Source organism: Desmodus rotundus, chromosome 10, assembly GCF_022682495.2.
Source record: "Desmodus rotundus isolate HL8 chromosome 10, HLdesRot8A.1, whole genome shotgun sequence".
NCBI lineage: Eukaryota > Metazoa > Chordata > Mammalia > Chiroptera > Phyllostomidae > Desmodus > Desmodus rotundus.
Genome location: NC_071396.1, coordinates 433,426 through 446,482, shown reverse-complemented (window position 1 = coordinate 446,482; position 13,057 = coordinate 433,426). Strand labels below are relative to the sequence as shown.

General features: G+C 60.3%; 1 protein-coding gene across 14 annotated transcripts in view; it reads left to right on the top strand.

Moving 5' to 3' along the window:
- Window positions 1-13,057, top strand: part of PPP1R12B (protein phosphatase 1 regulatory subunit 12B) — an 84,098-nt gene that overhangs the window by 22,757 nt on the left and 48,284 nt on the right. For 11 of the 14 annotated variants that reach the window (XR_008425395.2, XM_053913312.1, XM_053913311.1 and 8 more), the window contains exons 4-12: window positions 34-193; window positions 1,234-1,378; window positions 2,556-2,630; window positions 2,996-3,075; window positions 3,649-3,785; window positions 4,923-5,032; window positions 6,883-7,083; window positions 7,829-7,911; window positions 8,723-8,848. Coding sequence is in view for 11 of the 14 variants with exons in the window: in XM_053913312.1 (XP_053769287.1) it covers window positions 34-193; window positions 1,234-1,378; window positions 2,556-2,630; window positions 2,996-3,075; window positions 3,649-3,785; window positions 4,923-5,032; window positions 6,883-7,083; window positions 7,829-7,911; window positions 8,723-8,848 (1,117 nt within the window). In the remaining 3 variants the exon portion in view is untranslated. Of the gene's footprint in view, window positions 1-33; window positions 194-1,233; window positions 1,379-2,555; window positions 2,631-2,995; window positions 3,076-3,648; window positions 3,786-4,922; window positions 5,033-6,882; window positions 7,084-7,828; window positions 7,912-8,722; window positions 8,849-9,317; window positions 9,359-11,013; window positions 12,058-13,057 lie in introns of those variants that run through there. The other 3 variants (XR_008425396.1, XM_053913319.1, XR_008425397.1) reach the window with 3 other exon arrangements.

Here is a 13,057-nt window from a genome sequence, read left to right as displayed (position 1 = left end):
GTGGTGATGCTGTGGCTGGTGTGGCCCCCACAGGGGTCGACCTGGAGCAGGCGCGGAAGGAGGAGGAGCAGCGGATGCTGCAGGACTCCAGGCAGTGGCTCAACAGTGGGATGACCCAGGACACCAGGCAGGCTCGCTCAGGGGCCACCGCGCTGCATGTGGCTGCCGCCAAGGGCTACTCCGAGGTCCTCAGGTGCGTCAGCCATCGACCGGCAGGCGGGAGGCGGGGACGGGACGTGCTGGGCCTTTAGAGCAGGGGGTGAGGTTTGCTGCGTTTCTTTGGCTGCTTCCCTGGACCACGCAGCCTTCCCTCAGGTTTGCTAGCTCCCCCCCGGGGGCAGCTCGCAGCCCCGCTGTCCCTCCAGCTCCTCACTGGTGGGTCTGTTGGCAGACTGGCCACGAAGGGGACCTTATGGGGCCTCTCACAGCCCAGGACTTAGTGTTGATGCCCCTGTGGCCTCGTCTACAGTCTCTCCGACAGGCCCTGCAGGAGAGACCGGTCATTTGTTCCCTGGGCTCCTTGGTCAGGGGTTCGGACCTGGGGTGGGCGTGTCCGGCTGGAGTTGGCTGGCTGTGGGGACAGGCGGGTGGGGGTTCTGCTGCCTCCCGTTCCACTTTTGCGAGTTCGCGCAGCTGCACACAGCTCTTGGCTCTGCCAGGCTCCCGGTTGTCAGGCCCCATTAAGCAGGCTCCTAGCTGTGTGGCAGTCACGCTCACTCCCTCCTGGGATGCGTCTGGAGGCCCGCAGTGCAGGCGACGGGTACCGGCCTCCTCCTCCAGGTGCAGGCAGCTCAGAGCTGCCGTCTGAGAGGAGCCCTGCAGACTCCGAGACAGGGCTGAAGGGCAGGGGTCTGCTGGAAGCATGGGGTGTCCCAGAGAGGCCGACCGGAAAGCCAGTCTGGGAAGCAGCCTTAGCTGAGTTCGTGCCTGAGACGTCGTCCCTCCTGTGCTGGGAGCAGGGCACACCTGCCCCAGAGGTCTGGCTGTGGCCGATTGAGTCAGGCTCTACTCACTCGCGGGTGCACACCTCGCGTAGCGCCTCTGCAGGCCCCCGGCTGTGCTTGGGGAGTCCCACGCTGCCTTCGGGGGGCAGACTGGCTCCCTGTGTGGTAACAGAACCCTGAGCTGGGCCTTAGGGGCAGGGAGACCTCAACCCCAGGGCTTTGTTAGGGGCAGGGTCTCCGGCGGGAAACCGCAGCGGGGTGTAAAGGTCCTAGCGGGCTCTCCCCTCAGACTGCTGGTCCAGGCCGGCTGTGACCTGGACGTGCGGGACCACGACGGCTGGACGCCCCTGCACGCTGCTGCGCACTGGGGGGTGAAGGAGGCGTGCTCCATCCTGGCGGAGGCCCTCTGCAACATGGATGCCAGGAACAAGCTGGTGAGCACGCCTGGCCTCCACAAGGGCCACGAGCCTGCGCTGGGGGTCTCTGCCCCAGACACTCCCCGTCCAGGCCCACGAGGGGCGCAGCCCTGCAGCTGCGGTCCGCTCCCCGTGCTCCCCATTCGCCACACGGAGGGTTGGCTGTGTGAGGGAGGTGCCACCAACCCAGCCTCTGGCCCAGCTGACGCCGAAGCCCCTGAACAAACAAACAGGGCTGAGCGGCGCCTGCCCCTGGCCGGGTGGGCACTGGCGATGCCTAAGGCTCAGTCTGTGGTGAGGTGTGGAAGGTTCTGTTTTACTTCATTTTTATTATTGTGTTTTTAGCCCTTACCTGAGGACTGCCTGTTGATCTTAGGGGGATAATGGAGGGAGGGAGTCAGAGAGAGAGGGAGAAGAACAGCGATCAGCTGCCTCTGATTCACGCCACGACCCAGGAGGGACCTGCCACCCAGGCCTGTGCCCCAACCAGGAAGCAAGCCCAGAACCTTCTGGTTTGCGGGACGACGCTCCAGCTCCCACCCACTGAGAAACCCGGCCAGGGCTTTGCTTTATTTTTAGTTCAAAGACTTGTAATAACCGAGCTTCATTCACATTCAGTCACTTTAAAACACTGAAAGGACAAGGATCCTTGAGTTTGTTTGAAATCATGTTACCGTATTCACTTCCTTAAGTCTGCGGAACCTCTAGGAATTTTTCAGGGTCCAGAGACACAGCCCTTGATTAGCCTTTTGTCTGCCTCCCTCCGGCCTCTCCTGAGCCGGGCCCTCACCTGTGCAGGTGCTCCCTGGCAGAGCCGGCCCTTCTCTTTCTCCCCAGGAGTCAGGTTCTCGACGTGACGTGGTGCGCACATATGCTGGCCTCCCGAGGCCTCTGTCGTGTTTACCATAGTGACGAGGGCCACCGAGCAACAGGCCCGGGGGAGACTGCACGTGGTTGGTTATTGGCGGCGAGGCAGTGAGCATTCGAATGATGTGGTCATGGTCTCAGTGCTGTTTTACTAAACATCAGACTCCCCGCAAGGGCTCACTGTCTCGGGGGTAGAGGAAGGCTTTGTTGTAGCCCAGAGCTGGCGTGCTGGGGAAGCCGCTGTGGCTGGAGTCGGGCTGCAGAGTGAATGCCGGCAAGTGCTCTGAGGGAGGCACGTGGCCACGGTGTCCCTCTCTCCCTCCGCCAGGGCCAGACCCCGTTTGATGTGGCCGATGAGGGCCTTGTGGAGCACCTGGAGATGCTGCAGAAGAAGCAGAGTGTGGTGAGTCTGCTGGGCTGCGAAGCTGTCCCGCTGTCTCGGCCCACCCAGGCCGCTCGGCCATGGGCTTCAGTTACGTCTGCATTCGGGGAGGGCTGCTGGTCCCTTGGAGACCGTCAGCAGCCAGTGGGGAGGAAAGTCCCAGGAGCCGTGTTGATAAAGTTCACTCATTGTGAGCAAGGCTTCGAGCAGCTAGAGGTTAGAAACAACAGAAGATCAGTAGTGACCCTTGGGCTCTGGAGAATGAGTGAGTGCGAACCAGAGCTCTCTCCCCTCCTTGGCGTTGACCTCATGCTCCCGAGAAGGACGGGGCCCTTTTGAGTTCTCGTCTCCGCTGATCCGTGCCAACCAACCGTCTCATTTTCCAGCTTCGGAGTGAAAAGGAGACGCAGAATAAGCTCATTGAGTCAGACCTGAGCAGCAGGTTGCAGAGTGGACTCTTTAAGAAGTAAGACGTTCGGGGCGAATGCATGCGACCCACTTTGCATGAGGATTTATGCGATAAAAACTTCGTTTTAGCCAAATGATCTTCAAACACGTGGGAGTGTTTGAGGGCAGGGAGGGGCGCAGATATATGGGGAGACTCGAGGGGGTGGGTGTGTTTGGAGTTTAGGAATGAATCGACCTTGTGCAGCACTTCCTGCTCCCCGGCTTCAGGGGCCTGAGTCCCAGCTGCCTCCCTAGTGGGACGTTCCACGAGCTCAGGGCCCACTGCCCCTAAGCCAGCAGGGTCCCGGCGGGTCACAGCAGGTGCAGATGTTGTTACGTGACGTCTATTTACCTGCCGTATCAGCGCCGAGATTCACAGCCTTCCCCGTTCTGTACTGAACAGGCGAGAGCTACTGCAGTCACACTCTGCGGTCCAGTGGTAGCTCGGTCTGCAGAGGCAGACTCGGGACTCAGGTGCCGAGAAGGACTCGAATGCAGGCCTGTAGCCTCGCCCTGCCGACCCCCGACTGTCAGTGCACCGAAGGAATGCCCGTCCTTTCTCCATCACACTCAGACTGCTCTCTTGTCTTAGCAAAGAGAAGATGCTCTACGAGGAGGAGACGCCCAAGTCCCGTGAAACGGAGGAAGAAAGCAAGGAATCCAGCAGCTCCAGCTCAGAGGAGGAGGGCGAAGACGAAGCCTCGGAGTCCGAGGCTGAGAAGGAGGCAGGTAATGCAGATGCTCCCGCTTGGACCCTGTGTTCTGGGCGCAGGGCAAGCCCCGCCTGTCAGAGAGCCAAGGTCGTGGAAGCTGAGAGGGCGCAGGGCACTGAGCTCTGTGTTCATAGGCGAGTCGAACCTCGAGCAAGAACTCGGTGCTGAAAGCCCCGAGCTGACTTGGAACCGCTGTCCTGCAGCCACAGGGCAAGGCGCACAAAGGAGCCCTGTGTGAGGGGCACCTGTTCCGGCCTCAGGTCCCTGGGTCTAGCTGAGGACACTCGGTCGGTGCCTGCAGTGGCCACCAGCTGGGGGACTGGGGGGTGGTGCTGGGCACGAGTTCATGGTGGCATCTGTGTTCCCTGAACATGGCCGTGGCAGGGCCCACAGTGAAGGCATTAGTTCCTTCTGCTTTTTGGGCCCCACTCCTCTGAGGTCCGGGTTCACTGCCCCGTTTCTCCCCACGAAGGGACAGCACTGCCTTTCCTCATGTTTCCGTCTGTGGGCTCAGGACTGTCATCCAAGGAAGTGGGAGGCCAGTGGCTCTAGCGAGAACACCGGTACCGTTAAGCTGCAGTGTTAGGGCATCATCCATTCACCGAGACTTGAATTTCTGGTAAGCGGGCACAGCTCGCTCTGAACATGCTAGCGCAGCACCCCTCAGACCCCTGCACACTGTCCTGTTCTGTGTTTACAGCGCACCGAGTGCGCGCATGGCCGTGAGGCGTGCTCCTGCCTGCTGTCCAGTGTCCCTGCCCCATCCACTCAGGTCCCTCCACAGCCCTGTTCTGGGCCCAGGCACCACCCTCCCCACTCCGCCCGCCCGTCTGCAGTGCAGACTGTGGGTGCTCCCCCCGTGCCCCCAGCGGACCTTCCTGGCACTGCCCACTGTAAGGACTGGCTGTGCCCACTGGAGAACTTGAACTTGATACATAATGTGGAGGACATTGTCAGTTACACGTGGGCGAGTTGCAGTTGGAGCCACCAGGACAGCCGCAGCCCCGAGTCTCTCTCCTGGCCACTGGAGGTCAAGGGCACGTGCCCCCGTCTGCCTGGGGCGTGGGCTGATCTTTGAGTCAGCAGGAGGGCGCGTGCACACACAGGCAGGCGTCTCACTGTGCTCTTGTGCTTCCCGTGTCTCAAATGACAGATCAAAGGCCAGAGGCTATGATCAACCACTCCAGCTCAGAAAGCAAGGGCCGTGCGGAGGAGCCCGTCCCAGTACCACCCCAGAACACCTCTGCCTCCTCATCCCGAAAGGTGAGTGTTTGGGAATTAATTTGGATATTATGTTTCCTCACTGCAGTAGCATACAATTAGAAAGGTCTTAAGAATACATTCTTCAAAACAATGAAGATATTCTTTCCTGTCTGAGTCTGCTCAGGCTGTCCTCACAAACACCACAGACAGGCGCCTTTAAACAGTGGAAATTTATTTCTCGGCTCTGGACTCTGGATGCAGGAGGTCCACGGCTCAGAGGGCCAGCGAGTACCATTCCTCGTGAGGACCCCCTTTCTGGCTCAGAGATGACCACTTCATCTCCAAATGTGGTCCCGTCGGGGTTAGGGCTTCAGCACAAGGGTCTGGGAGTGGGAGGGACTCAAATACTGCCTCCGTAACAGTGCCCTCAAAAGCTGTAGAACTATCACCAGACGACTTTGCCTACCGTGTGTTTAGATAACACAGGATGGATGTATTTAGTAGCCTGGGACCAAAAACAAATCCACGACCCGTCCTCTCCATGTCTGAAGGGAAGTGTCCGCGAAGCTTGAGTCGGCCGGGAGGCCGTCAGTGTCCAGGAGTGACTGTTAGGAGGGTTGCTCTCCCTGTCTTACTCTTGCTTCAGTTTACTTCCTTAAGTCCCGTCTCTCGTGTACGGTAGGCAGAGAGCCCAGGTGGAAGGAGCCCATGGGCAGAGCAGCAGCACTGCCTGGGCCAGGCGGGCAAGGGCGGCCCTGCCCGATGCGTGAGCCTAGCTTCGGGCCGGAGAAGGGGTCTGAGTTCTCCGGAGCGCAGCCACCGGAAGCCCGGTGCCTGGCTGGACACGGACTTCCCAGCCTTCCCAGGACCTCTGGGTTGGAAAGGCGGGGTTCTGGCGGTGTCCAGGTGGAGGCCCAGGCCTGGTGCCTGGTGCGGGCTTTACTTCCTCCAGGGGCATGGCTATGACAGGCGTAGCCTTACCCTGTCACTCAAGGAAGCCTTGGCCCTCCCACTGCTCAGGGTGTTACCAGACGCCCACTTTGTAAAGAAAAACTAAATTTAAAAAGTACAAGGTCACATCTACTCTTACTCCACTTTGCTGAAATGATGCTGCAAAGGGCATCTGCCCCTCAGTCTGGCCTCCAGAGCCGGCAGGGGTCCATGCCTGTGACCAGCAAAGAGAGGAGATGGGTGGGGTGTGAGACTCGGGACTCTGCATCTCTGTCGCACCATCACCGTCCTACCCGGAAGGTGGCCTGGGACGGGACCAGGACCAGGCGGAGATGGTGGCTGGTGTCTGCAGACCCTGTGGGCCCTCGGCGGCCTGGGTGCCGAGACTGGCGTTTCTGTGGTTCCTGGCAAAGCGACGTGACAGAGGGCAGGGCGCACCCTTCCCGTGCTCGCTCTGTGGGGGTGACGTGCTCCTCTGGGAGACAGTGCTCACTGAGACACAGCAGTGTTCCTGAAATGAGGTTGGAGCTGGAGTACGGGGCCTTTCGGATTTCCACCAGCGACCACACTGGGTCCCAGGCTTCTCTCAGGGCCCCGCACACACATGGGCATGGGCTCCAGGGCTCCCCACATGGTGTGAGGGGGTGTGGGCTCACCCCGTCCTCCAGATGGGCATGCGGAGACCTGGACAAGTGTCCTATTCCCAGTGACACAGTGAGTCGAGAGAGGAGGTATGATGGGTCTCGTGTGCCCAAGCTCGGCACTGGCTGCCCAGGGATGAGAGGGGGTCTGCTTGCCCAGGGCACCCTGGATGGGGCAGCTGTGTGAGAGTCTGAGGCTCGTGGGCAAAGGCAGCCGAGAGCCTACGTGGCCTCGCTGGGCTGTGGTACGCAGAGGCAGAGGGGCTGCGAGGAGGCCCTGAGCCCGTCCTCTCCCTTCTGCTTGCTTCCGCCCCACAGCTCTCCAACCTTTTCAACAAGCTGGAGGAGCCCAAAGACGAGTCCCCTTCTTCCTGGCGCCTGGGCCTCAGAAAGACTGGCAGCCACAACATGCTGAGTGCAGCGGTCGACGCCCGGGAGGCTGCGAGGGACCGGAGCTCCACCCTCTGCCGCTCAGCGTCCAGCCCTCGGGTCTCCACCCTCCTGGACAACAGGGACAAGGTACGGGGTAGGGGTGGGGGGCGGGCAGTTTCCTTCCGAGAACTTCTTGGTTGGCACTAGCACAGGAGTTGCCTGGACCCAACTGGACTCTGGAGCCAGGCATGCGCACAGTGCGGTCGGGGGGGTGTTCCCGTGCTGTTGTTCACTTGGCGAAAAGAGAAAACCCTTTTCTTTGGCCTGCCTGTGTTCCTCCCTCCCTGTCCTCCTTACCGAGGGCAGAGAATGCGTGAGAAGTGTGAGCACTTGGGCAGGGCCCACAGGTCCCTGAAGCAGCACCAGCAGTTTGTGCTTGCCCTGTTTGGGGCCAGGCCCCTCAGCCGGGCCTTCCACGTGGCTGCACGCAGGCAGAGCCATGCGGAGGAAGAGGGTCTGTGTCCCGCCTTCTCACACGGGGCTGGGGCCAGCCGACTGCACTAGCCACTTGTCAGCGTGTCCGTCCGCTCCTCGCTGTCAGTGCTGTGCCGCCAGGCACCCGCAGTGGTCCCTCAGGCTGGGAAGGGGCAGGCGGCCCGTTCTGTCTCAGCTGCTGCGTCTGTGGGTCCTCCTGGCTTCTCCCAGGAAGGTCATTTCCCTGCGTACCAGTGCTTCGTGGCAGAAACCTAGACGTGAGCCTGTGAGAGCCAGCCCTTTGCAGCCACACGCCCGCGCAGTCGGGACTGAGGCTGGACGTGAGGGTCTGCGGGTGCGTGTTCTGCGGCCTGCATGCGTGGCCGCTGCCTGGGCCTCACCCGTCTTGGTCTCACAGGACAGAGATGGCAGAAGCTACCTGAGCTCACTGGCACCCCGGAGGCTCGGCAGCGCTCGTGATGCCGAGGAGAAGGAGAACAGGTAACAGCACGGCCGCTTCCGCAGGGTCCCCCCTACCCCTCTGGGCCTGCCCAGGGCCGCTGCTGGGCGGCGGGGGCTCCAGCTTCCCAAGTCCCTCACGCCCAGCACAGGCCTGCCCCAGGGCGGTCTGCCACTCCCAGGATTGCCGTGTGAGCTCCGTCAGCTTCTGAATGTCAGGAGTAAAACTTTAGGCTGCCGCCTCAGTTCGAATGGAGCCTCCCTGAGCCGAGTAGTGGAACCCGACCTGGCCCCTGGCTCTCGGGCGCAGTCCCCCCGGGCACCCCCGGGCCTCCGTCAGAAAGTCGGGCTCTCGACCCCCCACAACCTGCTGGACTGTAGCCGCCCCTCCAGCAGCGTGCGTGGTGACGGTGCCTGTGTGGGTCCCAGGAGGACCCGTCTGGAGCCACGACTTCGAGCAAAGGCCTCAGAAACGCCACCCCAGCCCTTTCCTGGGAGGCTCCCATCTGTGAGGCGCACGAGGCCACAGAAGGCCCTCCTCTGTGCTCTTCCCTGCGGCCTCTTCCTGCTCCGCCCCATGTGCCCTTCCCTGCCTCCTGGGGAGGAGCGGCTAAGCTGTGGTGCGGGGAGCAGGAGCGCGCCTTCTCACAGGAAGGGTTGGCGCTCGTGGCAGTGAGCCCTCGCTCGCCCTCCACCCGCACGCAAACGGGCGCCAGGCCGAGAGCACAGCCTGTGTGCCCGCCCCTCAGCCGCACACAGCCTGCCTCCCCAGCTCCCTGCAGTGGGCGTGTGCCGTGGGTGCCAGCCGCGGCAGAGGCCAGCGTTTGGCTTGGCTTTCTTTCCCGCCTCGCAGAGAGTCGGCTGCCAACCTGGTGAGGAGTGGCTCGTATGCCCGGCAGCTGCGGAGGGACGACGCTAAGGGGAGTGAGGCACCGCAGACAGTTGCCCCTTCCACCTACGTGTCAACCTACCTGAAAAGGTACGAGTTTCCTGGGCAGAAGCGAGAGACCCACTCTGGCTGTGGGTGTGGGGTCGCAACTGCACGCCCTTTATGGCCAACGAGCAGCACAGGACGAGTCAGGAAGGGAAGTACTTTTAGATTTCGTGGGAGTGACAGTTGACTGACTTGAAATTAAAATTAATGAATTTTCTTAACTGATTTAAAGTAAGCTAATTCCAAACTCTCACCACAGACAGACAGGAACTCACACCCACCCTCTTGGTCCTGTCAAGCCGCCCAGTGGACCTGCCCCCAGGGACACTGCGCAGGCCCGTGGCCTGAGATGCCACCCCGTCCTCTCAAGCTGTGCTTGGAGGGAGGAGGCGGGCCCTGCAGGGTGGTGAGGGGTGGGAAAGGCCGGCTTTGCGTTGCACTGCGGCGGTTTCACGCGGAAGCGTGTTAACTTAGGGGCTTGAGTTGTTTCTTTTATGACTTTAATGGCCCTCAGATCCATCGAGATGAGAAACTCGCAAGCTCAGTGCGGAGAAGGTACATGGGTTTCCCTTCCTCTCCTCACCTGTGTCCCTCTTCTGCAGTCTCCTTCTCTGCCGCGTGCCAGCCAGCACAGTGCCTTTGCCAGGGCCGCGAAGCTCTGCGACGTGCTTGCTCAGTCCTTCACAGTGACCTCTGCCGAGAGGTGGGAGAGTCTGGCCTCACCGCTCACTTCCCCCCGAACCCTCACTTCCCCCTGCTCACTCTCAGCTGCCCCTCGGTGCTGCACCCTCAGCCGGAGGTGGCTTTGACCGTAGACTGTGCTTGGGGTCAAAGTTTCTACCTGATGGGAAGAGTCTGGTCTGCTAGTTAGTATTGGAACCTGCTGTAAGAGGAACAGCCGCTGCTGCTGTGTGCGGTATCCCTGCCTGGGGAGAGACACGCCCAGTGTGCCCGGCCTACCGGCAGCTTTCCCACAGGCTCCGCGCTCCCAGCTTCTTGAGACCGGCGCCCCGTTGTCTCCAAGGCTAAGGCGTCAGTCCAGGTAGAAGCAGCTGTACTGCCCACAGCTGGGTCCAAGCCTTTTCTGAGAAAATGGTGTTAATGATCCAGCCAGACAGGCAGCAGCCATGAGACACTCTGGCAGCTCGTTCTTTGGTGGGGGTGTCGGACTCTGGCTGAGGGAGCAGCGTGAGACCACTGGGCGAGACCAGGAAACGGAGGAGGAAGAGCCGCCTCGGGGGAGGGGAGCATGCTTCCTACGTGGAGTTTCTGCAGTTCTTCCCCTGAAACTCTGAAGCCTTTCTGGTTTTACAACATCTTAGGACCTTTTCAAAAGCAAGGGCTCTTGTGCCATCACTGGCTAAAGAGCAAGTGTGAGCAGACGCTGGCTGCCCGGCTGTGCGAGCCTCGCACGCTCTCCAGGTTCTGGTCGGCTCTGGTCTTTGGGCGAACGTCCTAGTTTACGGCCCGAGAAGATGCATCTTTTCCGAAGAAGGGTTCGTAGCTTGTTTCGGTCACCTCCTCAGGTGTTGCATTACTGTCATAGTCAGGAATAGATTTTACAACTTTTACCCCAAGTGACGGCTGCAGTTGAGGCAGCTCTCACCCCCATTCCGTTGGAACAGGAAGCTTCCTGTGTCACCCACACATACGGCTGTCTAGACTCAAAATTGGAAGTCCACCCCAACGCACCTCCTCCGCAGAGCTTCTTGACTCTTGTCCACGCTCTCCTTTTGAATCTCAGCTGCCAGCCTCCCAGACTCTGGGTCTGACTCGGCCTCCCAGAGCTGCCCTGTAGCAGGCGGACACGGGGTGGGTGCATGGCCGTTCACCTCGGGCTTGATTGGGAATTGGTTTCTCTAACACGTTTCCTGTTACTCCCTTTGCTGGCCTCACCCACCATGTGCTCTCTCTGGTTGCCTATGGCCTGTCCTCCTCCTGCCTCCCTCCTTGGGGAACCGAGAGACACCTGCTTGCTGCCAGCAGCCAGCTCCACCTGGCCTCTCCTCTTCCAGTGCCGCGCCCTCTCTGTCCTGCGCCCCTTCTGGGGCTGCGGGGGGCAGCCGCCTGTCCTGAGGAGCACCGAGTATGTGTTTCAGGCTCCCCTGGGTTGCACTGGTGGCCCCTGCGCCCCTCTGTTTCAGCCAGTCGTGGCCCCTCCACCTGTCAGGCAGCCGGTGGCAGCCTGCTCTTCTCACCCTGCCCGGCAGTGCCAACGCTGCGCACCTGCACCGCACGGCGGGTGAGGCTTCTTGGAGCTGCCTCGGTTGCGGTCGTCGTCACTGACTCCTCTGGACACACGAGATGTGAGCTGAAGTGGCTGCGTCACTGCGGAAGCCGCGAGAGTCTCTGCGGCGCGCCTGTCGTTTGGTGAGGCTGCTTTGACCGTGATGTCGCCCACCGGCAGCAGCCGCTTGTTGAAAGGTCGTCACCGTGTGTTCTGTGCCCAGGGGTTGGCACCGAGGACTGACTGTCCCCGTCAGCTTACCGGTCGTGGCTACAGCTGGAGGGTCACACCACTGTGGCAGGTCACACACGGAACCACCCTGTGTGGGGAGGCGGCACACAGACCAAACCAGAAGGAAAGCTGGCTCTTGTTCCAGACCTGCAGCCTCCTGGAGACGCCCAGCCAAGGAGTGCGTTGCTGGACACGCCGCAGGAAGGAAGGGACGTGTATGGGTCTGAGCCCTGTGCTGGGGGCGCGTCTTCCTGGACTCTAGGTCACCTGGGGAGGTGGGCAGTGTCATTAGGAATGCACAGAGGGTGCAGCCGTGGTTTTAACGGGGCTCGGGGCTCTGTGTGGCAGACACCTTTTTGCTTGTGGGTATGGGCTCAGGGACTCCTTTTCGGGGTCTCATTTCTGACACAGAGAAAACGAAACTCAACGATAGCACTGCCGCAAGAACACACTGATGGTGGAACTGGAGGGGTCATTCTGAGTTTCTAGCTGCTTTCCCGAAAATCCGTGGTAGTCATTCATTTGGCCAGAAGGGGCAGGCACAGGACGGCCTGTTCAAAACAGCCCAGTGTAAGGGCGCAGAAGGGTGTGGGGTTGTCACAGCGACTCACCTGCACAGGCGCGTGAACACTGTCCCAGTCTCGGGAAACAGACACTCGGGGAGGCCACTTGGCTGACCGTTCAGACCCAGGCCTGGGGGGAAGTGACAGCTGCCTCTGCTGGGCCCTGCTGGGCGCCGAGCATTGGGCCAGGCCCACCCAGAAGTCAAACAGGCAAACAGGAGCAGCAAGTCCAGGTAATAACGGCTGACATGTGACAAGGTGTTTGTTTTCTTTCCTTTCTCAAGAAAGTCCAAAATAAGCAGGGCTGGCCCACAGCTCTAAGGTCACTGAAGGATCCAGACTCCTTCTTTTCACTTTACTGTGCTTAGGTCGTTTCCATTGGTTGCCTCATGGTCCAAAATAGCTGCCAGAGTACCAGCCATCATGACTGTCTTCTAGACAGGAAGGAGAAAGAAAGGGGGGAATGTGCAGAGAAGGATGCCTCTGAGAATGTTCCCCAAAGTACTCGTTTTCTGCTTATGTGTCACTGGCTACCTCTGTCAGCCAGGGAGACCTTGGAAAATGTGGATTTTTAACCAAGTACCTTGCTGCCCTCGATAATATAATGGTTCTCTTACTAAGGAAGAACAAGAAAAGGAATGTGGGTTAGACAGCTGGCTGCCTTAGGCACACACACCAGTTAGCGTCTCACAGGGAGCCTCCCAAGTGCAACACACCACCGTCACCCATCGAGGAGGAAGCGCAGGCACCAGGGCCGCCCAGCAGGTAGGGCTGAGGCAGGAGGTGGGCCCCGGCTGTGCGTTCCGCAGCTCCTGCCTGCTGCTCATGTTCCCACGAGTTTGTGTTCGGGCCACAAGCTCATGCTCAGTGCACGTTATTCTGTTGAATCATCGCAGGACCCCTGCCTCGTAAGGCACCATTATCCCCATTTTACTTATTTGCATACATGTGCCTTTTTGTCCTCACTTGAGGACATTTTTTCCCATTGCTTTTAGTGAGCGGGGAAGAGGGAGAGAGAGAGACGTTGACCAGTGGCCTTCTCGAAGGCACCCCAACCAGTCAGTCACCAAGCCCGCAACCTTTCAGTCCACAGGACGATGCCCCAACTGACTGAGCCACACCAGCCAGGGCCCACTGTCCCCATTTCACAGGAGACGGTCAGAGAGGTTAAATTGGCTGAAATGCAGCCCCAAGTCACCCCAAAGCCTCTGGCCCTCACTCTTGAGCTTTTCC